This window comes from Malurus melanocephalus, unplaced genomic scaffold (genome assembly GCF_030028575.1).
Source record: "Malurus melanocephalus ecotype Western Australia unplaced genomic scaffold, MMel_1.1 scaffold_174, whole genome shotgun sequence".
Taxonomy (NCBI): domain Eukaryota; kingdom Metazoa; phylum Chordata; class Aves; order Passeriformes; family Maluridae; genus Malurus; species Malurus melanocephalus.
In genome coordinates this window covers 478,995-504,666 of record NW_026623406.1, presented here as the reverse complement: position 1 = coordinate 504,666, position 25,672 = coordinate 478,995, and the positions used below count along the sequence as shown (strand labels likewise).

General features: G+C 50.6%; 2 protein-coding genes across 7 annotated transcripts in view; one reads left to right on the top strand and one right to left on the bottom strand.

The window, feature by feature from the left end:
* The window catches only part of LOC130577336 (rho-related GTP-binding protein RhoG-like), a 123,205-nt gene that overhangs the window by 57,271 nt on the left and 40,262 nt on the right, over window positions 1-25,672 (top strand). The window lies entirely within an intron of this gene.
* Window positions 1-25,672, bottom strand: part of ZMYM3 (zinc finger MYM-type containing 3) — a 32,185-nt gene that overhangs the window by 6,387 nt on the left and 126 nt on the right. The window contains exons 1-16 of one of the 6 annotated variants that reach the window (XM_057372590.1): window positions 25,133-25,631; window positions 18,246-18,349; window positions 14,940-15,830; window positions 14,207-14,250; window positions 13,740-13,812; window positions 12,642-12,933; window positions 12,034-12,211; window positions 11,456-11,668; window positions 11,081-11,231; window positions 10,430-10,545; window positions 6,841-6,927; window positions 6,363-6,513; window positions 5,609-5,781; window positions 5,015-5,180; window positions 1,271-1,335; window positions 569-737 (exon numbers count right to left, since the gene is read on the bottom strand). In XM_057372590.1, the coding sequence (XP_057228573.1) occupies window positions 569-737; window positions 1,271-1,335; window positions 5,015-5,180; window positions 5,609-5,781; window positions 6,363-6,513; window positions 6,841-6,927; window positions 10,430-10,545; window positions 11,081-11,231; window positions 11,456-11,668; window positions 12,034-12,211; window positions 12,642-12,933; window positions 13,740-13,812; window positions 14,207-14,250; window positions 14,940-15,816 (2,755 nt within the window). In that variant the 5' untranslated portion in view covers window positions 15,817-15,830; window positions 18,246-18,349; window positions 25,133-25,631. Of the gene's footprint in view, window positions 1-568; window positions 738-1,270; window positions 1,336-5,014; window positions 5,181-5,608; window positions 5,782-6,362; window positions 6,514-6,840; window positions 6,928-10,429; window positions 10,546-11,080; window positions 11,232-11,455; window positions 11,669-12,033; window positions 12,212-12,641; window positions 12,934-13,739; window positions 13,813-14,206; window positions 14,251-14,939; window positions 15,831-18,245; window positions 20,222-25,132; window positions 25,632-25,672 lie in introns of those variants that run through there. The other 5 variants (XM_057372589.1, XM_057372588.1, XM_057372587.1 and 2 more) reach the window with 5 other exon arrangements.

Here is a 25,672-nt window from a genome sequence, read left to right as displayed (position 1 = left end):
GCAAAAATACATCAGTGACCTTAATCCCAGAAGTTCCTCCACCCAGCCCTGCCTCATGCTGCCATGCCCCCAGCCATCCAGCACCATAGCCCTTCCAGCCACCAGCTTTTATGACTCAGGGGCAGAGCTGGAATAGCAGCAAGACAAACCAGCAATGAGAGAGGCTTGCCTCAGTAAGAAGTATAAATCCTGCTCTTACATAGCCCTGCTAAGAGGTTCAGTTGCACACCTCACACACATGCCCAACAGGAACTAGAGTGGAACCTGCTCAGCAGACAGCCCTCAGACAAGCTAATGATCTCCAGAGGAATCGGAGTTGTCCTCAGGAGGTGGGATCAAGCTAGAGAGCTCTCTACACCTTTCCTTTTGCTGCTGATGGAAATAGGCTCCCTACCCACAGCCCTGCCATGTGTGCCCTGCACCTGCACAGACTCCTCAGCACGGTGTCCAACACCAGCCACTTTGTGCAGCATTTCAGGCTGGATTCACAACTAAGCTGGAGCGGGGACGTGCCACTTGCCTTTCCAAAAAGCCCCTGCAATCCTACAGTTATGTCTTGTTTTCCTACCTGTCTGACATCCTTTGGAYTTCATTTCGAACTTGCAGGAGACACCCCGGTTCTGCATCAGTGGTTTACACATGGCAGCTTTGTTTTTCCGAGGGGTGGCCGGAACCAGAGGTGGGGCAGGAGGCGGCACAGCTGGAGACGTTTGGGCTGAGGAGGCCTTTGCTGACAGCTGAGAAAATGCAGAAAGCAGGAGGTTGGTGTCCACCTAAGGCAGCAGAATCTCTTCACTACTACAGGTACAGATGGAATGACTCCCAAAGCACCTYCTGGAGCCTGGCAGTGCCCAACACACGGACACTCCAATGGTCAGGCCGTGGTGAAGGACTGCCAAGCTGTTCCTGGCCGGCAGCAAAGTGCTGCCTCTGCTGTGCCAGGAGTCTAGCAATGGTGGGTCCTGTCCCATGGGGTAGAGAGGAACAGTGGGACAGAAATTACAGCAGGCACAGGAAAGAACTTTGCAAAGAGGAACCAGTGCCATAGTGTCAGGCTGTTCTGGAGTTCATCATTGATTCCAGTTACTCTTCCCCCTTGCAGGAGATATGCTGATGCTGCCTTCCCTAGGAGCTGTTATCAGCTCCCACTATCCAGACATCTCCAAATGCATTGGTTGTAGAACAAAATCTCCCTGAACAATGGCAGAACTGTCCTCTCTTTGGGGACAGCCCCTGTGTCTTGCAAATTCCTACATCCAGTGGGTCTTACCATGTTAGTTTCTGCCTTCTGTGGGGAAGGGGAAGGGACAGTTGGTTTTGGCTCTGAAGTCTGACCTGTAAGAGAAAGCAACAACTCTTAAGTTCAAGAGCTCCTGGGCCARTATGTCCCACTGCTGGGACTGGAGGTGCAAGCAGCCAGAGAGCAGGGACAGGCTCCCCAGAAACTGCTCCTGGCCACTCCAGGAACAGTTAATGTTTCCACAATCTCTAGCCCTAACGTCTCAGAAGACACTACAACTCTAAAATCAAGATATTCCCATGTCATTTTGTGTTCCCTTGCAGTCCACCCCTTCCCCCTCACAGCAGGTCAGGAGAAATCCCAGCCCCTTGTAGAGAGAGGAATCCAGGGCTCTAATCCCAGCTCTGCCTATTGGCTTGCTGTACCGAGCCATGGCCCCTCCCTGTGCCTCCATATCCCTGCAACAAATAGCTTGGCAAAGTGCTTCGAGATCCCTAAGAAGAAGRTGACAGAGCTAGTAGTAGCATTATGAGACATCCCAGAAAGCAGACAGACAGCTTTGCCCCAGCCCAAGGAATGCAGTCCAYTCCCCCAAGGAAAGAGAGGATCACCTGCAGATGAGAGGCGCCATGTGGCACACACCGGTCTCAGCTGTCACCGGTGGTGACAGTATCACCCTGCCTTGGATGGTAATTCCAGCTCATTTGGTGTGCAGAGAACCATCTCAAAGGCTTGTGAGCTAACAGGGCACCTTCATCCCAGTCTCCAGGGAGCCCTGGTTACTCATGTGGCTGGCAAAAAGAACTGCCTTCCATCCATGGGCCACGTATGAAGAAGACCCCTGCAAGGACAGCAGCAGGTCCCAGCACCCAAAGGCAGTAGCGGGTCCATTTACAACTCCTGTACACAGACAGGCCCTTCAGGAAAGACCGAGATTCCTACAGGTCCTACACAGAAACATTCACACTGTGAAGACCCCCTGACTCAAGGAAATGCAGAATAATTCTTGTACAACTGGAGATCCATCAGGCTCCACTTGCTGACCACCACAGAGAGCAACAGATAARTTCCAGCTGGAGAAAGCTGCCTAGTTGGCAGCTGAACATTCAGCCATAGGATCTGGCAGGGGCCAAGAACTCACCCTGACAGCCACAAGTGGATGGGCAGCAGGTCCAGGTACAAAACACCAATGGCTCGAATGAGAAAAGACAAGCTGTGGCATATGAGCAGAAATTCTGCCACAGCAAAATCTAAAGCAAACATGATCGCTCCACTGGCCAACAACTTAGGACTAAAGAAAACAAAATTCTCCTGCCCTGTGCTATCTGTCCAGGCTTCCAGGAAAGCTGCAGTTTATTCTTTACTGTMATCCTGACACCAAAAAGGAGGTTATTCTTTACTGTCATSCTGACACCAAAAAGGAGCTGTCAAAGCATTGCCTGCTCTAACTGTGACTTCTGACCCTCTGCTCTCTCCAGCTGGACAGTCCAGTGCAGAGCCAGCTCCTTTGGAAATCTTTGGGCAAAGAGTTTTGAAGCAGAAGCTTCTCAATCCCAYGTTACACTGACTGTTCCCAGCAAAAGAATGTCTGCATATGTGATCAGCTGCAAGCACTCAGGATCACCAGACTGGTAGCAGCCACAAGATTACAGGAATTAATGGTTTTAGGCAACCACTGGTTACAAGAGAATAAGCAAGTAGTCAGCAGCTCTGTCCAACATGGGCCAGAAATCCAGATAGTCCCTTTTGAGCTGGCAATACAACTGCAGGTCCACAGAAGAGCAGGCAGAAGCTGCTCCTCCCAAAATCCCCTGTACAGCACAGTGGGCTGGAAAGCTCTGTGCAAGCAGGTCCTGACTCCAGCACCCTTCCTTTGCAAACTCAGCMGTATGTCCTGGGGCAAGGATGTCCACAGCTATCCCACATCTGGCAGGTGACTGGTRTGCCAGAACACACAGAGAACCCAGTGACACCAGAAGGATCCGTCAAGCACAGCAGTGCTGGGGCAGTCTGGAGCTCATGCTCAGCTGAGCACTGACCACTGAYGAAGGGCTTTTCCTCAGCTCCCTTTAGTCCTTCCAGGGTGCACAGAGATGTAGCTGTGGCACAGTGTGGGGTGATGCCCCGTATCCCAAGCAGMAAAGTTCTTGGGGACCTCCAGAGATGTGGTGGAGCAGGCCTGGSACTCTTATGCTTGTTGTTTGTAGAGAAAGAATTTCTCAGCCTTGTGACCCATGGCTCCAAGGACACAATGGCTAAACGGTGTGAAACATGCCTCCCTCTGTARGCAGCGCTTGTCCCTTGTGCCTGTGTCCCAAAAGCAGTGTTACTGGTCCCTCACAAGCATCATGCCTTGAAAGCAGAGGACAAATGGAACAGCATGACCAGGGCTGTGGAATCACTTGGTAAGCTACAGGAACCAGCATGTTACAAACCTCTTCCTCCCCTGGGCAGAACACTGTGAACCATCAAGCAGACTTCCCATGGGCACCCCTGTGCCAGCAAAAAACAACAGTTCCTTATCCAGGTCACTCCAATGTGCTCCCACTTGAGCTGTCACCTCACAGAGGCTTTTCTGGAGCATGGCTCTTGGAAGGTTGGGCCTCCTGCAGCTGGGAGAATCTGCTGCTTCTGGCAGAGGAACTCTGCTTTGCTGCCCAAGCAGCAATGACATCCAGAGCATCCCCTGTCTTATGATCAGCTCACTACAGTCAGGGGAGGAACCTCAAGAGTCTGGAGATGGAGGATGAGGTCTCTCATGTGCAGCTCCTTGTCTTGGTTTCCCCTCCTTGGCACACCCTAGCCAGGGTTTTACATCTCATGAAATCCCAGGGAGGGCAGCAAAGCCCTGAACCTGTGATACAGGYATGTGTTGAAGCTTGATGCACTGAAGCGAGTCCCACATCCCCCAGGTCACCCAGGAGATCRTGGCCTACGAAAGACCARGCAGAATGAGACTGCAGCTGTCCGAGGGCCAAGCGGTGTCTTGTCACTGTCACTACGAGCACCTTCCATCCTGAGGGATCCCAAAGCACTTTGCAATCTTCCATAAGCAACTGGCTCAAGTTAATGATRGGAAATGGGGCAACAGGCAGCGACAATCTCCTCTCCAGCTGGAACTCCATGGATGCAGAATGGGACAGGGTTGGCAAGTCCCCAAAACTGCAGTGGACTTTGGGTAAGTGGTAGGACTCCAACCTAACATCGCAAGACAGAGTGCCTCCAGCAGCTCAGTGCTCCCTCAAGACCGTTCTAGGTTCAGCTCTGGCTGAAGGAGAGCCCACCTACAGCATCACCAGCACCACTTCCTGCAGCACCCTTCTTTTGTCCTTGAATGTTTCCCATCCAAGCACTGACCTGGCCCAATCCAGATTAGTTTATGAGATCTGAGAAGGTCACAGCTCGGAGGTGGTGTGGGGCTGCAGGTGGATTGTCATGCCAAACCACGCTGTCCCCTAACCCTGTAAATCGAGCTCTCCGCTGGCAACTTGAGGATGTTAAATCCCTGAGTATCCTCGCTAAGAGTGTGAGCTACAGGCAGCACGCTGGCACCGGCTCCTCCCGTCTGGGCCCTGTGTGTCATAGAACCATAGATGTTAGAGATGGAGAAGCCCATTAGGTCCCACTCCGTCCTTTCCCCCCCAGGGGCCAGTGCAGGATTGTTCCCTAGCGTCTCCTCCAGTCCTGGGCAGGCAGCTTCCACCCCCTGCTGTTGAGTCTTCCCTGTGTCTCTCAGACTGAACTATGCAGGTCCCCTCCCTCCCTCCTACTCACTGTTCAGCAGGCTCTCGGGCCCCTTCTGCGTGTCCAGGTTGGGCTGGTTCTGTTGATTGTAAAATCGCAGCAGACACTGCTGGTTGCAGAAGTGTTTGATTTGCCCCCGCCAGTGGATGGTTTCCAGCAGCTTCCCCTGACGCTTGCAGGCATGGCACCGAGCTGCCTAAAGCCCGCATCAGCAGGAGAGAAACAACGAGTAACTAACCACACCCCCTCCGAGTGTAACACAACTCTCCAGTGAAAGGTGCACATCGCAAGGTGCTGTGAGCTTTCCCCACAGCAGTGCCCTGCCAGTGCCAGCCAGGGACTCCAGCGGTGCGAACTTCTCCCAGCAGCACTGGCCGCGGATCCAGCACTGTGAGCTTCCTCAGTGCARTGCTCTGTCTGGCAGGATCAGCTGGGGACTCCAGCTACGTGAGCTTCCCCGCAGCAGTGTCCCGTCAATGCCAGGCAGGACTCCAGCAGTGCCAGCTTCTCCGCAGCAGTGCCAGCCAGACTCCAGCAGTGTCAACTTCCTCAGTGCAATGCCCACTTATCTGGGTGCCGTGCCCACCACAGCACTTAGCACAAGCTGCCAGTGCCAATACTGACCTTGAAGTACCAGAGCAAGTATTTGCTTTTGCAGTCTTCACTACAGAAGTCCCAGGTGCTGCCCTCCAGCTGCTCGGTGACCGCCCGCTGGCAGGTCTGAGAACAGTAGGTGCAGGTGATGCAGCACAGGCCCAGGTTCTTGGTGAAATCCTGTTTGTAAAGAAGCACACACCCTGCGGAGAAACAACAGGAGTGAAACCTTCCCAGGATGAACTGGGGGCCTCCCTGACCCAAACATGACCAGAATCCAGGTCTGCGGAGACAACAGAGCACACGCAACACACTGTAGGGAACAATCCAGCACTGGCCCCTGGGGCTGGGATAAGATGGGACCTCATGGGGACTTGCCATCTCTCACCTCCATGCTTCTAGGAAGAGTCTGACTCCAACCTCCTGTGTGCAGGAACCCAGCAGGCAGGGCAAGGCCAGGTCAGGCCAGCCCAGACGCAAGAGCGTAGAAGTGCATGATGACAGGAGGAGCGGAGCTGCCACCTGCTGTCTCCCCAGCCCCCAGAGAGAGAAAAGCTGTGAGAAGGCCCTCCCCAAGGACACAATGAACGGTAAAGATCTTGCCCTAGGGCCTGGCTGGACAGCAAGCCATCCCCACAACAGTCCTCCCTTCACTGCATGGCAAGGCTCTTGCCCCAGGGCCTGGCTAAGACAATCTCCCCTCTGTTCCTCTCCATGCTCTCTTCTCCTCCCCCAGCATGGGCTGGCATGGGGGTTCTGCCTCTCCCATGCCTTCCCCAAGTACCTTCGCTGCAGAAGTTCTTCTCCACTCCGGAGAAACGGATTTTCTCATGCAGCAGCTTCTCCTGCTTGCAGTGCTCACACTGAGACACCACCCCACGCAGCCGCTTGAAGTCCTCGCAGCAGTCTTTGCAGCAGAACTGATACACCTTGTCCTGCCAAAGAGACCACAGCCAGGTCAGCCAGGCTGGCAGGAGRCTCCCACACTTCTCAGGGAAGCAGGAGAAAGACTACGGGGCTGAGTCAAGTTCCCAGCTCTCCTGGCACGGGATTTGGCAGGAATGGTCTCCTCCTGCCCTGCTGACATCCTGCTGAACATCAGGAGTGCAGCACTCAGCAGTCTCCAGGCACGTCTCTGCAGCTAAGGCATTCAGAGGACTGGCACAGGAGGAGCTCTGCTCAGAGCAGGGAGAAGAAGTAACCCAGAGGTTCTCAGCAGTGTTGGCCTCCAGCTCAACACCTCCCCAGGGGAAGTTCCTCACCTGCCAGTCTAGGATCTCCGGCTTCCCGCTGAAAAGATTGTGACAGTAATGGCAGTTGAGGTGGATGCCACCCTCCGGGCTGGTGCGCTGCAGGAGACAGAAACAGCTCATGGACGAGAGTGCTCAGAGGGCACAGGACCTGCCTCACACTGCCCATCTCTTCCACGGCCACAGCAGCCTGCCTGGCCCCTCGGGCCTGCTGCCACTGTGGGGACTCAGTCAGCCCATCACATCATTCCCAACCTCCTGGAGAGCTGATTCCTGAGAACAATTTCACTTTGCTTCCAGTGTGCTGAGTCTAGCTCTTCTCAGGAAGGAAGGCAAGCTTTCAGGCTGCCACACCACTAGACTTMAAAACTTAAGAGATAAGGGCTCTGCTGCCTCTTCTGAGGAGTTCTCTAAAGGTTCTTGAAGCATAGGTGCCTGGTTTCCATGCTCAAGATAACGCAGTTTAAGAATTTGAGCAGCCTCTCATCCCATCTTGTGCTAGATTAATCTGCTATATTAAACAGCATTTGGCATCTTGTCCACTACGCATTTAGTATTTTGTGTCTTGTCCACAAGGAAATATTTATTAATGAAGTCATTCCTAGTTTTCTTTCTGATAACCTCAGATAAGGCATTCTGTAAATGCCTCAGTACAAGCATTTTTCAAGTCCAAATTAAATTTCTGGGKTTTTTTTTCAGAATACTCCCAATTTTTCTTCAACTGAAAATGAAGTGGACATTGGAGAACATCCTTCCTATCTGTGCATCATTCTAGGTAGCTCCTTTACCCCCTGGCCCTACAACTTTATATTTGCCTGCTCATACTTGCAGTAAGTTCATCCTTCCCTATGTGGCTGTAAAACTCTTCAGCATGAGCCTCTCTGTTATCTGCTTTAATCTCAAGGCGTTTCCAAATGCTTGTTTTTCCAAGACTTGCACCCCCACACTACTCAAGTAAGGCTGACTTACAGGATCTTGCACTGAAGTGTGTTTAGGCACAYGTTAGGAGGAACCAGCCTTGTCAATCAATCCAATTGCTTTGCTTTCTGTGACTGCCCTGAACACTTCACCAGTCTTTGTTTCATCTGCTAAATTTCACCATGCTTACTTGGACTTTATTGCTAAATGATTGATGAAGATGTTGAAGTCCTGGGGCTTAATACTGATCCCCAAGAAGCCATCTTGAAATGTTCTCTTCAGTGTTTTCTTTTTGACAAGTGTGTTCTGAGATCTGCCAGCAAAACAGTTCCTAATCCCRGTATTGCAGGAGTTTACTCATATTTATAATGCTGATTTTACATGGCAATAATTCAAGTTAGGTGAATTAGTGAAGTCCCAGGTGACTGGAAAAAGGGAAACACTGCAACCATTTCTAAAATGGGTAGAAAGAAGGACCCTGGGGCCCCTGGATCCAGCTCAGTGCTGTGCCAGGGAAGATGATGGAACAGATCCTTCTAGAAGCTGTGCACAGAGGACAGGAGGTGATTCAACACAGCCAGCACGGCTGCACCGAGGGCAAGCCCTGCCTGACCAACCTAGTGACCTTCTCTGATGAAGTGACAACATCAGTCGACAAGGGAAGAGCTATGGATGTCATCTCTCTGGACATCTGTAAAGTCTTTGATGTGGCTCCCCACAACATCCTTCTCTCTGCACTGGAGAGAGATGGATTTGACGGCTGGACTGTTTGGTGGACAAGGAATTGGTTGGATGGTCACATCCAGAAGGCAATGTCCAGATGAAGATCACTGACAAGTAGTGACACTCAAGGGTCTGTGTCYTCATCAAGGACACAGTGGATGGAGAGCACCCTCAGCAAGTTTTCAGATGACACCAGGCTGAGCTGTGCAGTTGAAATGCCTGAGGGACAGAGTGACATCCAGAGGGACCYGGAGAAGCTCGAGCAGTGGCTCATGGAAATCCCATGGGATTTAACAAGGCCAAGGACAAGGTGCTGCACCTGGGGTGGGGTGACCCTCAATATCACCCCAGGATGGGAGATGAACACATGGAGAGCAGCCCTGCAGGGAAGGATTTGGGGKTTCTCCTGGAGGAAAGGCTGGACATGACCCAGCCACGTGCACTCACAGCCCAGAAAGCCCCAAGGGTRTCCTGGGCTGCAGCAAAAGCCCCGTGGGCAGCAGGGGAGGGAGGGGATTCTGCCCCTCTGCTCCACTCTGTGAGACCCCACCAGCAGAGCTGCCTCAGCTCTGGGGTCCCAGCACAGCAAGSACAGGGAGCTGTTGGAACAAGTCCAGAGGAGGCCATGAAGATGWCCAGAGGGTTGGAACAGCTCTCCTGTCAAGAAAGGCTGAGAGYTGGGGCTGTTCAAACTGGAGAAGAGAAGGCTCAGGGGAGAGCTTATTGTGGCCTTTCAATAGTTAAACAGGGCTTATAAGCAATATGGGGACACAYATTTTTTTTAGCAGAGCCTGTTGCAATAAGACAAGAGGTCATGTTTTGAATGTAAAAGAGAACATATTTAGATTAGCTATAAAGAAGTTTTTCACAATGATGGTGAAAACACTGGCACAGGTTGCCCAGAGAGGTGGCCTCATCCCTGGAAACACTGACGGTCAGATCAGACAGGGCTCTGAGCAACCTGGTCTGGTTGAAGATGTCCCTGCTCATTGCAGGAAGGTTGGACCAGATGACATTGAAAAGTCCCTTTCAGCCAAACTGTTCTATGATTCTGCTCTTATGAAGTCTGAATTGTAAAAGCTCTATAGTTCCACTACCCACACTATTTGTGACCTCAGTGAATGATTACATCGATGATTCATWAAAAACACAAACAAACGAAAAAACCACCAAAAGACCCCAACCAACCAAATGCTTACCCACCCCTCTACCCCCTCCAAAAAACCCCAAACTAAACAAACCAACAAAATCCCAAAACTAAATGTTGCAACTGCCAGTATCTAAATCTTACCTCTAGATTCTCTACGTTTTCTCAGTTGCCCAAGACATGTCCTGGCCTAAGTTTCTCACATCTTCCTGGCTGTTACTTTGCTCTTTGGCAACTGTACAAAACTAGTATTGAAGTTTTGTAGGCAAACTTGAAGCTGCCTATGAATACCACAGACATCTCACATACATTGAAACTTAACATTAGAACATTAAAAATCACCAGTCAAGCATTTGAGGATTATTAAACAGGAGGTATCCAGGCCTGCTAGGAGTAAATTTTTAGACAACACATCCAAGAAGACTTTTGTTTCTTGGTGACATCAGGCTGAGAGAGCAGCTCTGCCCCCTTGCACCCAGCGATCAGRTATGCACTATGCTTTGCTGGCTTGCTTGTGCTCTCATAAGGCCACTCTATCTCAAACCACTCTTGCAGCACAGCTGTGCACTGCCCTCCTGCTGGGCATACCCTGATAGACAGGAGTGAATTCCAGCCCACCTTATCCCAGTAGAAGAGAGGGAGATAGGGCCAAGACTGAGATACGAGCAATTACAGTCACTGCAACTCCTGTGCTCCAGAAGAGACTTTCTTAGGAACCCTCCCTGAGGAACTCAAGGAAGGTGGAGCCTCTGCTAAGTGTGAAAGGAGGCATGAGCTCCATGGCCCAGCCCAGCATAAAGGATATTTCAGTACCTGGAATTTGGTCCAGCAGCTGGGGCTGCAGAACTGGTAGACAACCCGGTCTGTCTTGTTGTAATAGCAGGGTTCAGATAAACTCTTTCTGCAGAAGCTGCAGGGTCTAGGGGGACCTGATGAAACAGATAGGAATTGGTGAGGGCAGCAGCACAGGATGTGGGACTGGATGTGAGGATGGCATGCAAGCTACTCACTCATCCTCAGTCTGTCAAGCTGTTATCAAAAAGCAAGGGACAAGAACACCAGGAAACTAAGAGCACCAGATTTCGCTACGGTAGAAATGTTAAACAGATGGAGAGCAGAGTGGTTCAACGGAGTGACCCTGGCTCTACAGGAATTTGGACAAAATAGGCTGCAATACTTGTCCCATTCCTGGACAGCCCAGTACTCCACGAATGGAAAGGGCGATGCCAGCACAGTCCAGCACTACAACTGCTCCCTGCATCCTCCAGAACAGCWATGTACACTACCCTCTGTGTTAAGATGTCTACATGCACCAAGGGTTCCTCCCTCTGCACTTCCACTCGACTCACTGGACTCTCCCCAGGCTTTCACCTTCTTTTCAGTCCCATCCACAAGTAATAAACAATACCAAGGAAGGAATTAAGAGCAGAGAGGTGATGATGCCCTCTGCACAGGTGCTCTTACCAACTAAGCCTGACTGCTTCACTTTGTGGGAGGTAGTGCAGCAAATGGAGCAGAACAGGCCCATCTTGCCACTGCGATCCACGTTGGGCAGCATGTCAAAGTTCTTGCACAGCGTCTTGCACCACACGCAGGGATAGACCCGAGTGTTCTTCTGCAAACACAGAGCAGAACAGAACTTCCAGGAGACCATCACAGCTGGCAAGRTCCAACTATCACATCCCACAACACTGCTGTATCCACACAGGACTGCTCTCCCATAGTGACCACCTAATGTCAGGGACAGGCTCACAGTCTAGATTCAGGTGGTGGTAGCAAAAAAAGCTGCTGTGTGCCCACAGAAAATCCCCCACGCCCCAGGCAGCTGGCTCTACACACCTTCTTGTAACTGTTGAGACATGCAGAGTTGCAAAAGCGTTTTTGCTGGCCTTCATGGAAGAGGTATTCGAGGGGCATGCCCTTATTGTAGATATAAAGTCCACAGAAGTCACAGCAGTTTGTTTTCAGCCCCTTGGTGGCYCGGAACTTGGTGAAACAAGCATCACTGCAGATGCGGTGAATGACGTTCCCATTGCTGACCTCGTGCTGGATCTGCAGAGACATCACTGCTGTCACTCCCCAAACCACGAGGGGCCTCCTTCCAATGCAGCTGTACCACTACAAGCAGAGCCTGGGTTAACAGGCACTGGAACTCTGGGAAGTGCCATACTGGAAGCTGGTGTGGACTCAGGGTGGCCTCCCTTGCCAAAACTCAGAGGAGCAACTGGGAGAGCAGAGTGGCAGGAAGCAGTGAGCCTCAGGGCAAGGGGAAGCTTGGGAGTGAGCTCAAGTCAGCTCAGGGGCTGAGGCCTCACACCATAGGAAAATCTGGCAAACACCGTGATCTTGACCAGGACTTAGTGCTATGGGTCTTAAGCACTTGATCCAGGACATGGAAAGGACAARGATTTGTTTACCTCTCCAGGTTTGTGGCAAACACTGCAGCGGCTGGTGTCCGAGGGATCTGCAGACTGAGGCGCTGGTCTGTGCTGCTGGGCCTCATACAGGGAAAGGCAGACAGAGGTGCAGAACTCATGGAAAGAGCCACCTGAACCAATCTGGGCAACCACGGAGTCCTTGGTGTTCCAGATCTCCCTGGGGATCAGGAGGGGATGTGTTAGTGCAGGGACATATCAGTCCTGCCACAAAGGGATAGGACGGCTCACKGCAATGCACATGACTTTCTGGTGTCCCAAGAAGTAGGCAAGAACTGTCTCACAGCAGCTTCTGTCCTCACCCAGAGGAGTGGTGTCTGAAGATGGAGCATGCAGGAGGTTGTTTTGGGAGGAGGCTGGAATATGGGGCACTAAGTGGGGACAGGCAGGGAATAGCAAGAATGTGAAGAGGATGTAAGGAGCATGGGATATGCAGGGTGTGAAGGAAGACACRGGGCAGGAGCTGGCAGTGGGCAGGAGTGATGGGGGTGAACTTTAGGGCCATAGGAAGGGAACTGGCAGGGAGGGCTGTGGAGCAGGTGAGTGGGGTCACAAGCATGGGAGCACTGAGGCAAGGGGAATGAACACACTTTTTGCAGAAGGTGCATATCTTCTTGCCAGGTGGTTTTTTTGAGAAGGTGGTGAGGCAGGAGCTGGAGCAGAAGAGCTGAGGAAGGCCTTTTCGCTGGTAGGCAGTCTGGCCCTTCTGCAGCGGGGTCCGGCAGTTGGCACACGTCATCTTGGTGAAGGTGGAACGGGCGGCTCGCTGCGCCATCTGCGTGCGCAGGGACATCCGCGTGGAGCGCCGCGTGCGGAAAGGAACGAAATCCTCATCGTTGGGATCATCCACCATGGCATCAGAGTCTTCGTCAGACACCGGAACTGCAGAGCAGCAGAGGAKAATCAGAAACCCCTCATTAGGAAGTGAGAAACTCTGCCACGAGACACACGCTGGGATTTTCTGAGTCACCTCTCCCGAGTCCCTCTATGTACTTTGTTCCTGTCTGGGTGGAATGATAAAGGGACCCTTAAAAGAAATTCTGTTGTAACTGGAGATGAATCAAGAGGTCTTTAAACAATCCAGGTGTAAGAACAATTCCCCTCTAGGAAGTCATGATATGCCAAGGTTGAGCAGAAGCCCAGAGTGTGAACTTTTACAGCAGAAAACCCCCTAAGAACCATTAGACCTAAAAGGGAACAAGCTGATCACCAAATTCCAGCACAGGCAGGCAATAAAGGAGCAACACACAAATACTAGGGAATGGCAGGATGACATTCAATGTCTCAAAGAACAGAGACTTCATGTACTTCTGCAGGAAGATCCCCAAGATGCAACCTTCCTTCAGACAGCCTGCTGTTGTAGAGAGAAAGGAAGAAACCTGGGTGAGGAGATGGAAGATGGATTTCCTGTAACACCCCAAATCTCATCCTGTTATTTAGTGCTTGGTGTCCACACACCACTGTAAAAATACATCACCACTCCCCGCTTTGACCTAAAYGCCCTGAGAAAGCAATGCAAGTAACCCAGGACGACCTGTGGGCTGAAAGGACCTGTCCTGCACAAAAGGGAAGTCTGCACACAAGTTCCAGAGTTCCCACAGTACTCACACACCATGAACCACCTGACCACAATGGATCTGGGCCATTCTCTGGCTGAAAACAGGTATTGGCCAATCCCAGGTACTCACTGCTCTCAGAGGAGTTCACAGTTTCAGGCCTGGCAGCTTCTGATCTTCTGGGTCGTTCGCTTCTTTTCTGCTCCTAGAAAACATTCAGAAAATATTTAGGCTAACTATCAGCTAGGACAACCACGGACAAATATCCCAGATCATGGTGGAGTTCCAACTTCTGGGATTTGGTTTCCCAATACCTAGGCTGAAAATGGATCGAACTCCATGGATACCTGACCAGAGCTGGCAAGACAGAGGAGAGGGGGAAGTAGGCTAATGAGAATGATATTTCAGCTGGGGGTAGCAGGGACACACCGAAGCCACATTACAGCAGTGGCAGTGCACAGGGATCACTCTGTCACAGGAGTCATGCAAACTCCTTTCCAGAGGGGTGATGAGACAGCCAGTGTCCCTCACGGAGTCTGACAACAGCCAGTCACACTCTATGCTCCTGTGACATACATACTTGACTGCATTCTCCTCACCTTCTCAGCTGGCAGCTCACTTCCCTTCCCAGACAGGCTTTCTCCTGGAACAGAAGCACAGAAGAAGCTTGCATCTAACATCTTGCTTTTCCCCAGCAGAAGAGCACAGGTGTTCTCCAAATGTTCTCCTAAAGTCACCCTTTGGGTCAGTTAGCACATGAAGCCACAGCCCATCCTGGCTATCAAGTACAGTTCTGGTGCTGATCMGACACAGGAAGGCTCCTAAGCCCACTACCTGGAGTTGCAGATCTAAACACAGGGCTTGGGAGGAGCCCTGTAAGGGGGAGACCTCCCTGCATGGGGCAGGCAGAATGRGTGGGCAATTACCTCCAACTGCTTCTGACCTAGACTGAGCATCTCCTGGGGATGGCCAGCCTGGGCAGAGGAACTCTGCCTATTGAAACACCTGCTGGTGACCTTCAGTTCCAGCCAAGATTCCAGTGATGAAGAGTGTGAGCTAAGCTGATGCACAGCCACAACTTAATTGGGGAAGCTCCTCACTGCCGCAAGCACCAAAAATCAGTTAAAGCCATGAAAGCCAGAGCAAGTGTGCACACCAGAGCATGATCCCTGTACACAAGAGGCTTTGCCCAAATCTAGACCATCAGAAGAGCTGGGTATTTCCACAGCAGGGGAAGAGTTCGAGTGCAAAGCAGACTCCAGCTTCAGCAGTGTGCAGCTGGATGACTTCCTGAGCAAAAGGAAGCCAAGTTCTGCTGACTCAATAACTTACCTGTTGGTGGTAAGGCTTCCTGTGCTTTGAGTACACTGTTTTCTTTAAGTGAGTTCTTCCCATTATCATCCCCTGCCTTTGCTCGGTTTTCTTCCACAGACTCAGGGGGCAAAGCTGCAGTTCTGCTGTCTGGGCTCATTTCTGCCTCCCCTGCCAGCCCTTCCCTCTGCACAGGCGAGCTTTTCCTTGGTGACTTCAACTTCATCTTCTTTGTTTGTTTAAGACTGAGTTGAGGTGGGGGCATTGTGGGACTTGAGGACTGTGCTGTGGCTTCTTCTGTGGCTGGGGCACTGCTGAGGTCCCCAGACTCAGGAACAGGTTGTTGGGGTAATTCAGGGGCATTGTCACCAGACAGTGCAGGAATAGCAGCAGCACCATCTTCTTTTACATCCCCAGAACAATTTTTTGGTGCATCCTCCCCTTTTTTCCCCATTTCTGGAACAGGGACTTCTCTAGACAAGGCAGAGGAGTCTGCCAGTCCATCCTCCACATCCTGGGAAGGTTGTGCCTTACACAGCCCATCCAGACCCTCTGGTTTATCTAGTTCCACCAAGTCAGCAGTTTTACCCAAGTCATCTGAGACATTAGGTTTCTCCAGCATATCCAAGACACCAGGTTTATCTAGAAGGCAGTCATTTGATTTATTTAGTTCAGACAGGCTGTCTGCTTTCACTACAAGGTCCAAGTCCTCATCTGCAGTCATCTGCTTGGATTGATCCCAGCCAGGGGGCTGAAGAACTGAAACTTCCTGGGTAGAAGCTGTTTGGGAGCCCAGGAGATCTTCACCAAACTCCATGTCAGCAGGGAGATCACCAATGAGCGGTTTGTCAGGCAAGGACAGAGGGTCCAAAGATCCTGAAAATTCACTGGAATCCATTTAGAAGATGGCAACTGGAAATGAGACAGAGACTTGCAAGTTAATGAAAAGCAGTCTAACATACAACATGAACTGTCCACTCTTCTGAACACTGCTGGAGCAAAACACAGCCCAGGAATGCTGCCAGGCCGTAAGCAGGATACCAGACACCAGTAGGTCAACCACCTCTGCTTGTGAGGGTACAAAAATCAGCAGCAGGATGCAGTAGTTTGGTRTAACAGACCTTTGAGAACTCTATAGCCTTCACACATCTCACCACAGCACAGCAAACAGACATTTGCTTAGGCTAAATGACATGGTGGGGTATCAGAAATTGCTCAAGCACCAATTCAGGAGGCTCCACACTGATGTTCTGCAGTAATACCCCCAGACCTGCCTTCTTCTCTATCCAAATAATCTGGTCTGTCCTTTCTCCTGATCTGTTCTTATGTAGCTAACACATTTTTTATTTTTAAAATATCTTCTTTTCTCTTAAACACAGAGGTAGAAACAACCCCTTTCAAGCCCTGAATTCTGAGTTTTAACAAGATACAGGATGACAAGATGCATTAATCTTGTCAGAGGACAGATACAAACAATGTTATAGTATAACTGCAGCTGCTGCATAGCCCCAAAACTATGTGGGCTAATACTCAGACACAGAACAATTGGAAAAGCTTAAGGTAGAACTAGGAGGAGTTCTGGAGAGTGGCAAGAAAAAGGGTGGTAAAGCTCTGACGTTCAAAGCAGTCACAAGAAGAGCAAGTAGCAAGGTAGACGCAAGCATGGAATGCAGAGTCAGGAAAAAAAGACCAGTGTGACTTTGCAGGGCACMAACTGCACTTGAACAGGAAGGAGTGATGCAGACTGCCAGCCTCAGAGGGAAACTTACAGCCCAGCTCCTCATGGCTGACATTATCATAAGACAGAAAGGTCAAGCCTTCGAGATGAGGTGAGTAATATTTCTAAAACTATATTATACCCCCACGAGGAAATAATGGCTGACAAACCCGAAGAGGGAAAGGGAGCAGGAACTGGAGCCTAGAAGTGGTAAGGTCGTGTAAGACTTGAAGTAACATCATGTCCCCTGACAGGCTCTAAGCAGACTCTACAAGAAAGGCACTAGAACCAAATGATGTGGCAACAACCTATACTCCCCATCAGAGTAATTCCAATCCTAAATTTAGCACTGTTTTAAGCCCTGGACCACAAGACTTAGTACTCTTGTCTATTTGGGCTTACAGTGGGCATAACTCATCTATATCACTGAAGGTGGAAGCCTGAAATAATTTCACTGATGATAGCTGCCTAATTACTTTTCTACATCCTTCCCTCTGAAAGGAAAACCAAGTTCTCACTCACAAACGGTTTGCTCAGAACTAAACAAAACATATTTGGATGGAGAATGGACCCAACTTCGGAAACTTATTCAAGTGGGAATTTAAGGAAATCATACCCAACAACTGGATTTCAAAGCCACCACCTCCTTATTTTATCTAAATACACAGTAATGTTTTCTGTTTCCTGGTGGCAGATAAAGCTCTGCTCCCACAATCACAGACAGAAACTAAAGCAAATGTAATCTTTAGAAATGCTCAGCAAGTTTCACCCCTAAAGACACCCTAAAGGTGTTTCTGTTCACTTTTAGTTACAAGATGAGGAAAAACTTTCAGAGCAAGCCAATTCTAGAGCAATAAAGGATCTAATACATGTTTTAGAGCGGCTGACAGAAATAAGAACAAAGTGAAATAGAAACAAAGAAATCTGAAAGAAAGGTCCTAAGGATTTGAAGCAGATGAGAACCCTCCCAAGATGATAAACAGGTTGTTTTTCAGCTGCTCAGAATACAAACAATATCTCCTGCTCAAAGATATTCCCAGCCCAGATTCACAGACAGACAGCAGACCCTACAATAATAAGAAAAAAACCTCAAGCCATCCAGATGGAGAAGGAAAGTTAATTTATAGGTATATTTAACAGAGTTAGCATACTCCTCAGAATCACCTCAGACACGTTGCACAAGTGTGCAATGAACCACTAAGGTGATACTCCTCAAGTATTTGCCACTTCCAACTGGCCTTGTCTTTATTTAGTAGAAATAGATCCCAGAAACATCTGGAGCACAAGAAATCCATTTGGGCATTCCCTCACAGAGGATAATGCAAGCAACAATCTATGAACTTTTCATGCAACTCTATATGCGTCTCTTTTCATGTGCTCTACAAGTGGACCAAAGGCATCTGGTTTACAATGTACACCGTAACACTGTTTTCAAACTTTGGGCGTTACAATGCAGGACAAAACTCCAACAAACTTAATRGCAACATCATTGACAAACAGAAAAATCTTAAAGAGAATAAGTATTCTGCAGATTAAGACAACTCCAAACTATTGGGATGTGGCTGGGACAGACCTTTCCGCAGAGGCAAGGCTGCAGTAAGAGAACTCACTTGCACGCTCTGGTCAGAAGCGCAGCACTGGCCCTGTGTGCTCGTGGTCCAGTCCCCTCTCATCAGCTCTGTCTGAATCCTTCCAGCAGAACAGCTCACACCTTCTGGAGAAGGAACCAAAACTTCTTCTTAGGATSTGCAAAGCTAAGGACTACTGCAGTCAGCCCAATGAAAGGACCATGTACTCGAATATCCTGTTCCTATTCACACCAAGAATGGATACCTGGGCAGAGAGTGTAAGAAGGACAACGAACAGGATGTTCCCTTTCAGTACATCCTCCAACCAAGGACTCAGTTGCCRAAGAATCACTTGGCTTGACAATGTCTGTACTGAGCAAATCCTCTGTGAATCTGCCTAATCCCATTTTGAATCAATTTATATTTTGGACCTCCAAAAATTCCAGTGATTTTAAGTTCTGCAGCTTAATATTTAGTTTTTAAAAGTATTTTCCTTTTGTTTATTTTCAGCCTGCTGCAGCAGAGCTCCAAGGTGGTAGAGGGCAGATGAATGGCAACTCTTGATGTATTTAAAATAATCTGGAAAAGCTGATGGAGTTAAGAGCTGAGGCTGAACCCAAGGTGATGCTGACAAACAGCCTGARTGGGAAAGCACGGAATGTCCCTGACAATGAATTCTTTATAGTGGCTTTCAACTACCAGCTGATAAGGATGAGGAAGGTGGCTCTCAAAACAGGAAAGAACGGTATTTTCCAGTTCTGTGGGTTGTTCTGAAATCAAACTCAACCTGAAGAAATTAGAGCTGCTCAGCTGCAGCAAGGTAAGAAGCCCTACTTCTGCCTGCCCCAGGCAGTCAGGTTTGCCTGGGCCTTCTGCTGAGCTTCACAGCGAGTTAAGCTGCAAACAGAGCGTGCACTTGAGCTGTGGTAAAGGCTCTTCTCACTTTCTACAACAGAAAGAGAATAGCTTATTGTTTCTGCCAGATGCTGAAATGATCCACCACAAGTCAMTGCCTCTCTTACTCCAGGACCAGCTAATGCATAGCTCATGGGGTCTAATCACTGGTCTGCTCGAGGTTTTCCTCTTTTCCAGCCACATTGCTGGCAGTGAGGAGAGTACACTGCAATATGACTGGGCCAAACCAAGAGGAGGCCGTGTGTTGAAATCCTGCACTTTACAACAGATACAACTGCTCCACTGGCCATTTGGGAGCTCCTTACTTAGGAGTAAGTACTGCCTGGAGTACTCAGTAACAGATATAGTCTTGGGAAGAATGAGTTCAAGTAGCAAAGTCTCTCACACAATAGTCTGCAGCAGAATAGAAGAATTCTGCTGCTCAGGTAGAAAACACTCAAACAAGAGTTTCCAAAGAAGTGATGGGACAGCTGAGGGTCCTTCCCAAGTGTGCAGGACTGGCACAGAACACAACATTGACTGCCAAACCCAGTCCCTGTGACTACCAGACCTGTCCAGCCCTTTCTGCCAAAGACTGGGCACATGGGATCTTCTCTCAGATTTGGAAGATCCAAGTGCAACATCTCTGCCAGGATKCTTTAGCACATCCAAGTGACTACCTGGGACTTTATCCAGCTTATTAAAGATACCAGTGGTGCTGTAACTCAGGTAACCATTAGCAGGGGAATAGATGGCCTACCTACAGAAATGAGGATCTACCATCAAACATTTAATTAAAAACAGACAGCAAGATAAAATGCTGTTGCTGCTCCCTCCCAATGAAGTGAATATCTCAGAAGTCCTTATTGCCCATAAAAATTCCCACAGACATGCAGTCAGTTGCTGCTTTCCTCAAGCAAAGGAACAGTTACTGCTTGGGTATCTGTCCTGGACTTTTGTTCATGGATGTGGATCCAGATTTTCAATACTTTTGAAGACTGAAGGATTTATCTTTTTCATTATTAGAGATCACTTGAAATATGAAAATAATTAACTAGTAACTACAAAAGACACTTAAGTCAACATTTCAGYCACTTCAATTCTACAAGGTCTGTAAGACCCAAGCAGAGCTCTGGAAGAAGGTTCTATTTTTTGGTGCCAAATTTTTGAATAAATGGTAATACCCAACCTAGTACTTCTCAACAAAAACAACAGTGTCAATACACAGTTGAATCAAYAAAACACTAAGAAAGTAATATCATGTCCTACCAGCATGGTTTCAGTCAACATATCTTCATTAACAATATACCTTGAGTGGCGAGTACAGCAAAAGCCAGCTTCACTACCGTGACTTATCTGAGTTTATTCGTACAGCTGATAGCTTTCTAAGTTCAACCACTGCAAACCTTCATTACATACTGGCTAACTCATTTCAAATCAAATTAATTTACAAAGAATCACCAGTTAATTGAGCACACTAATGTGGCCCAGGTTTCAGCCCAGTCAAAATTCTCCAGAAATGAGCAGAAAGGATTTTGTTACTCACTAGTTTTTGGAGAGGCAGCTCTCTGAGCTGCAAACTCAAGTCTTCAAAGAGCACAAAGCCCACTTGGTGACATTCAGTACAGCCCTACTTGCACACATTACCCTGTCAGAGCATTACTGTCTCATTGTTGGCTACTGTTTTAGCCTGATGATAGTTATTGGAAAAGCTGTTTCAAATAAAAAACAAATAAATATCTGACAAAGTAATGCAAGAATCCCAGTGCTTTGTGAATCAACCATGGTTTGGAAAAAAGCCKTCCAGTGCTAAACCTGTTTTGTTCACTGAGGAGAGATGGGGAGACATGACCTATCTCAAAAAAATCACAAGGTTAGAAGATCTACAGCAGACAACTCCTTAGAGAATCACACAAATGCACATGAGGATTCGAACAGCTGGAAATCAAAGTTGGACAAGCTCATACACACATTATTAAACTGACCACAGGATCTGTAAGCCCTCTGTGACTTGGAGGTTTTACACGCAGTGAGTCGCTCCAAATCAGCTACAGCTCCTGCAGATGTCACCCATCAAGTCCTTCTGCTTCGCAGGCAGGGTTTGGTGAACAGTTTCGAACCTCCAAATGTACCACTGGCTCTCCAYCGGTGCAAACTGCAGCAGCTTTCACCAAGTCCCCTTCAGCCAGTCTTCACATGTGACTGGGACTGTCTACACAACAGGAACTGGTATATGGGGGAAAAAAGGGCCTTTCCAGAAAATCACCAGCAGCATCAAGACTCCAGCAATTGTTTTCTTATAGACCCAAAGACAGGAGAAGATGACCATCRCATTTTCCTACAGTGGGAGCCCCAGCTCAGAGCTGCAGAACTCAAATGGAGTATCACAGTCACMCTGAGCCCAGACAGCCCAAATCCTCCAGCACTGAGCAGATGGTGCTGCAAAACACAGCCTTSAGTCTCCTGTAAATTCCTCAAAGGCAGGAATGACCAAACTGGATTTTGTGCTTGCATTCCAGAAACTTCACTGCAGTTTCAAGACAGTGCAAGAAGAACAAATTTCAGAATCTCACAGAATTGCCTGGAATTAGATTTATCAGGAGACTCCCCACAAAGCCTGAAATATACTGATAACATTCTTCAATCTCAGCACTATGTGCTGCTAACCATAGCAGTAAATTCTAAGACAACCAACAGGAGAATCCTCAACCATCCAGAATGCCATCCTGGCTGCAGTTTGAAACAGCTTGGATCCCCTCACATTTTGTAAGATCAGGATTMCCTCCCAGCACTAAGTGTCAAGGCTTTAAAAGAGAGAGGAGTACAAGTCCAAGTCAACTCTTAGTAGCAATACGATCTGGAGAAAAATTCAGCTTCAAGAACCAACTCCATTTAGTGATCMAGTCCAAGAGAAAATTCTCCTGGTGTTTATACAGCCAAAATAGTGTTAAACACAGGGGAAGGGGGTGAGTGGGTAAAAAAGCTTTGGATGTACTGTCAGAAGCACAACAAAAAAAAGCTTGAAGGTTTACAGCATGCTTGAAATTGCTTTAATGATACTAAGTATTAACACAACGATTAAAAAATAGAAGACCTGGAAGTGGTAAAAACCAGATGGTCCTCAGGTCTCTCTACCTGTTGCCCAAATGTTGCAGGAAGGCATCAGAACACCTGACAAAGTCCTGGCAAGTCCCAGAAGCAGCTMCAGACAGCTGCAGAGGACAGCTGCATGGACAGCAGGTGACTCCCCAGAGGAGTGCTGCAGCCTGGGAACAGGCCATSGACTCCCTGGACATCCTCAAAACCCARCTGGACAAAGCCCTGARMAACTTGGCTTCATMGCTCTGCTATGAGCARGAGGTCAGTTGGACCAGAGACCCTAGAGGTCCCTTACAACCCAAATCTGTCCGTGGTTCTGTGAATAAACCTTACTGCACAGSAAAGAGAAAAAAGACAAAAGGGCAGAGTCTCGGAGAGGATGTATCTTTGAGGGCAAAACATCTGATGTTTCTTAAGAGGCCTTGCAGAGCAGAAATATTGGGAACACAACATGAGCTGTCTCCTCTGCCTCACTGACAGTCCCAGATCCCTCTGCAAGGTGCCACCAAGGCCCTGGAAAGGGATCTGAGCTTTAGGAGGCTTCACCTCACTTGCAGCTGTAAAAACTGGCCCTGGTTAATGCTGTGTTGAACAAAGCAAGGTTTCACCCCATCTAGAGAACAACACCTTTCTGTTTGGGCTGTCCAGGGCTGGCCCAGCAGCACAGGCTCACAGCAAGTGGCCAGGAGACACCACCAGAGCTCATGGCCAGCAGGACTGGTGAGGATGGTCTCAAACCTTTCCTATTGTGTGCCATCAGCAGAGGAAGAAGTTAATGAAGCACTCTGCTGAAATTAAAATATAAATCCAGTGAAATCCTGCTAGCACAGCCTTTGCTAAGCTGACAAATGCATTGTCACAGCTGTAGCCTATTCCATACTTCCCTTGCATTGCTTTCACCATAACCCTTCTGCACCAAGGCTTCTGCCAGGTTCTGTGGTCAGTCAGCATCACTGACCACAACACATCCAYAAAGAAATCACACAAGGGGTTTTGCTCCCATACTGAGGCTGTGGGCTCAGCCTTGGGCCTTTGCTCTGGCTGTCAGACATGTGGAAGAATCTGGAGTTTCCACTGTCATCCTCCAAAGCAAGGGCACTCACTGTGAGAGGGATGTGAGCAGGTGCAGAGAGAAAGGAGGTTGTGCAAATATGCACTATGGAGCTGTGAGGTTCAGGTTAGTCATTACAGATCCAGAGGGTGTGGATATTCCTTTAATAAGGCTGAGCTCACARTAACAACAGGGCTATGCTCTTATCACCAGCTTTGATCCCAGGATAGGCAGGGTTAGGTGAGAAAATGCARATTAAAAGTTTTCTTGGGGATTGCAGCTGCAATGAAAAGGAAAGAAGTTACAGCCTAGAGCAAAAGCCATACCTGGAAGCACAGCAGGAGAAGAGAGCATAAATGAAACAGCTCTCATCCTCATCAAAAGAGACTCCAGGAACCATTTCTCAGCACTGTTGAAAATCCTATCCCCCACCATCACCTGACACAGAACATGTCCAGCGCTACCTCTGCCCACACAAGCATATCTGACTGCCAGGGCCTTTTCCTGTGCCAGGCACACACCACAGCCAGGTCCCAGGCCTGCCTCCACCTCTACAAATCACGGAGGTGCTYRATGYTCCCCAAGGCACCCTGTTGGCCACWGCTATGCTCCCCACATGGGGAGGCTTCAGCAGACTAAGACCTTCCCCAGCAGCCCCAGCCCCATGGGGCTGCACCTTTCCCTCATGGTTGCAGATCCTCGAGAGCAGCACATGCTGTCCAGGGACACACACATCCACCAGGCCTTGAGGAGGCTCTAGGTGCGCCAGACAGCAGGAAGGCTGTTGGAAGGGTTGGCGATTTCACAGAGCAGCAGCTGCTGAGCCCCACAGACTTAGCTCCGGTGATCAGTGACACCACAAAGGCTGAGCCCCCGGGGACACCGGGAGAGGGCAGAGGGTGCCAGGGGCTGTTTGCTGCCACTGCTGGCACAGCCCCGCAGCAAGGACAGGCCCCACTGAGCTGGGTACTCCAGGGACTCCCAGGAGCCACTGGGACCAACCTGGGCCCAGGCACTGACATGGCTGGGGGGCACAGCCAGACCCCACCCCTCGGGGAGCCACCCCCACACCAGCACCGGGGCAGGGATGGGGGTCAGGCTGGGGCTCCCCAACCATGGCAGAGGACCCCCGCAACGGGGAGAGGGTCTCACTGGGGTGTCCATGGGAGTGGGGTGGTGATGGGGGGTCAGCCTGGTGGGTGCCCTGGCCATAGTGGGGGGATCCAGAGCCAAACCCCCTCCCATTAAAGGGGCGAGGGTCGCACGCCCCCCCCGTCCCCCCCACTGCAGATGGGGGCTCCTCATCCATCCTGGGTGAATCCAGAGACCACCTTCTTTGCCAGACCAAGGAGGGCACGAGGTACTCCACGGAACCGGGGCGGGGATGGGGACCAGGCAGGTAGGAWCCCCAGCCACACCAGGGGGGAAATCCAGACACAACCGCCCTCCCCCGCACCGGAGCGAAAGCCGCACTGGGATCTCCAATGGACCAGAGCTGCACTGGGGTTGGGGTCAGGCTGGGGCTCCCCATCCATCCCAGGGGGATCCGTATCCCAGAGCCCCCCCAAAGGGGCGAGGGTCGCACAGGGCTCCCCCTCCCTCCGCCCCTCCGGGACCCGCCGCAGGGCGCCCCCAAGCGGCCGCCACGGGGAGGGGGCGAGGGTCGCCGGCCACGCCCCCCTCGTGGGGTGCTGGCCACGCCCCTTCCCGCAGGGCGCGCGCCCCTCTCTCCGGGGGGGCTCACCCACCCCCCCCACCCCCCCGGTACCCGCGCCCCACGCGCCTGCCCCGCCCCCTCCTCGCGGGGCCCCACGACCGCCCCGTGGCCCCATCCGCGCCTCCCGGGACGTCGCCGGGGCGCGCCCGCGCCCACCGCCGCTCGTACCTGGCTCCCCCGGTGCTGCACCGCCCGCTCTACCCAGAACCCGGATTCGGGTCGCGGCCCCTTTAAATGGAGGCGCCGCTCGGAGCCCTCAGCGCGCTGCAAGCCGACGGGGGGGCGGCGGCGGCGCCCCATTGGCTGCGCCGAACGAGGGACGCGTTCCCATTGGCCGCGGCGGGGCCTGGGCTCGCGAGACTCGCTCGCGGGCGGCTGCCGCCGAAAMGCGGAGCGGAGCCCAGAGCGCGGGATCGGTGCGACAACCCAGAACGCGCCGGGCGGCTTGAAAACCTGGCGCGGATTTACATAGCGGAGCGGGTCCGAGCAGGCGAGCAGCACGGAGCCGGGCGCSGGCGGCGGCCGCAGTCTGGCGGGGCACGGCGGCGTGCGGGGGGGGAGCGCGGCGGGGGGCGCGGGCCCGAACGGGGTGCCCCGGTTCCCGCCGATGCCCGCGCGGCCACCCGCAAAGCGCGGAGCGGATCGCACGGAATGGGCTCGCCAACCCGCTCCCCGCCCCCCCTTTAACCCTCTCGCTGCCGCTTCGCC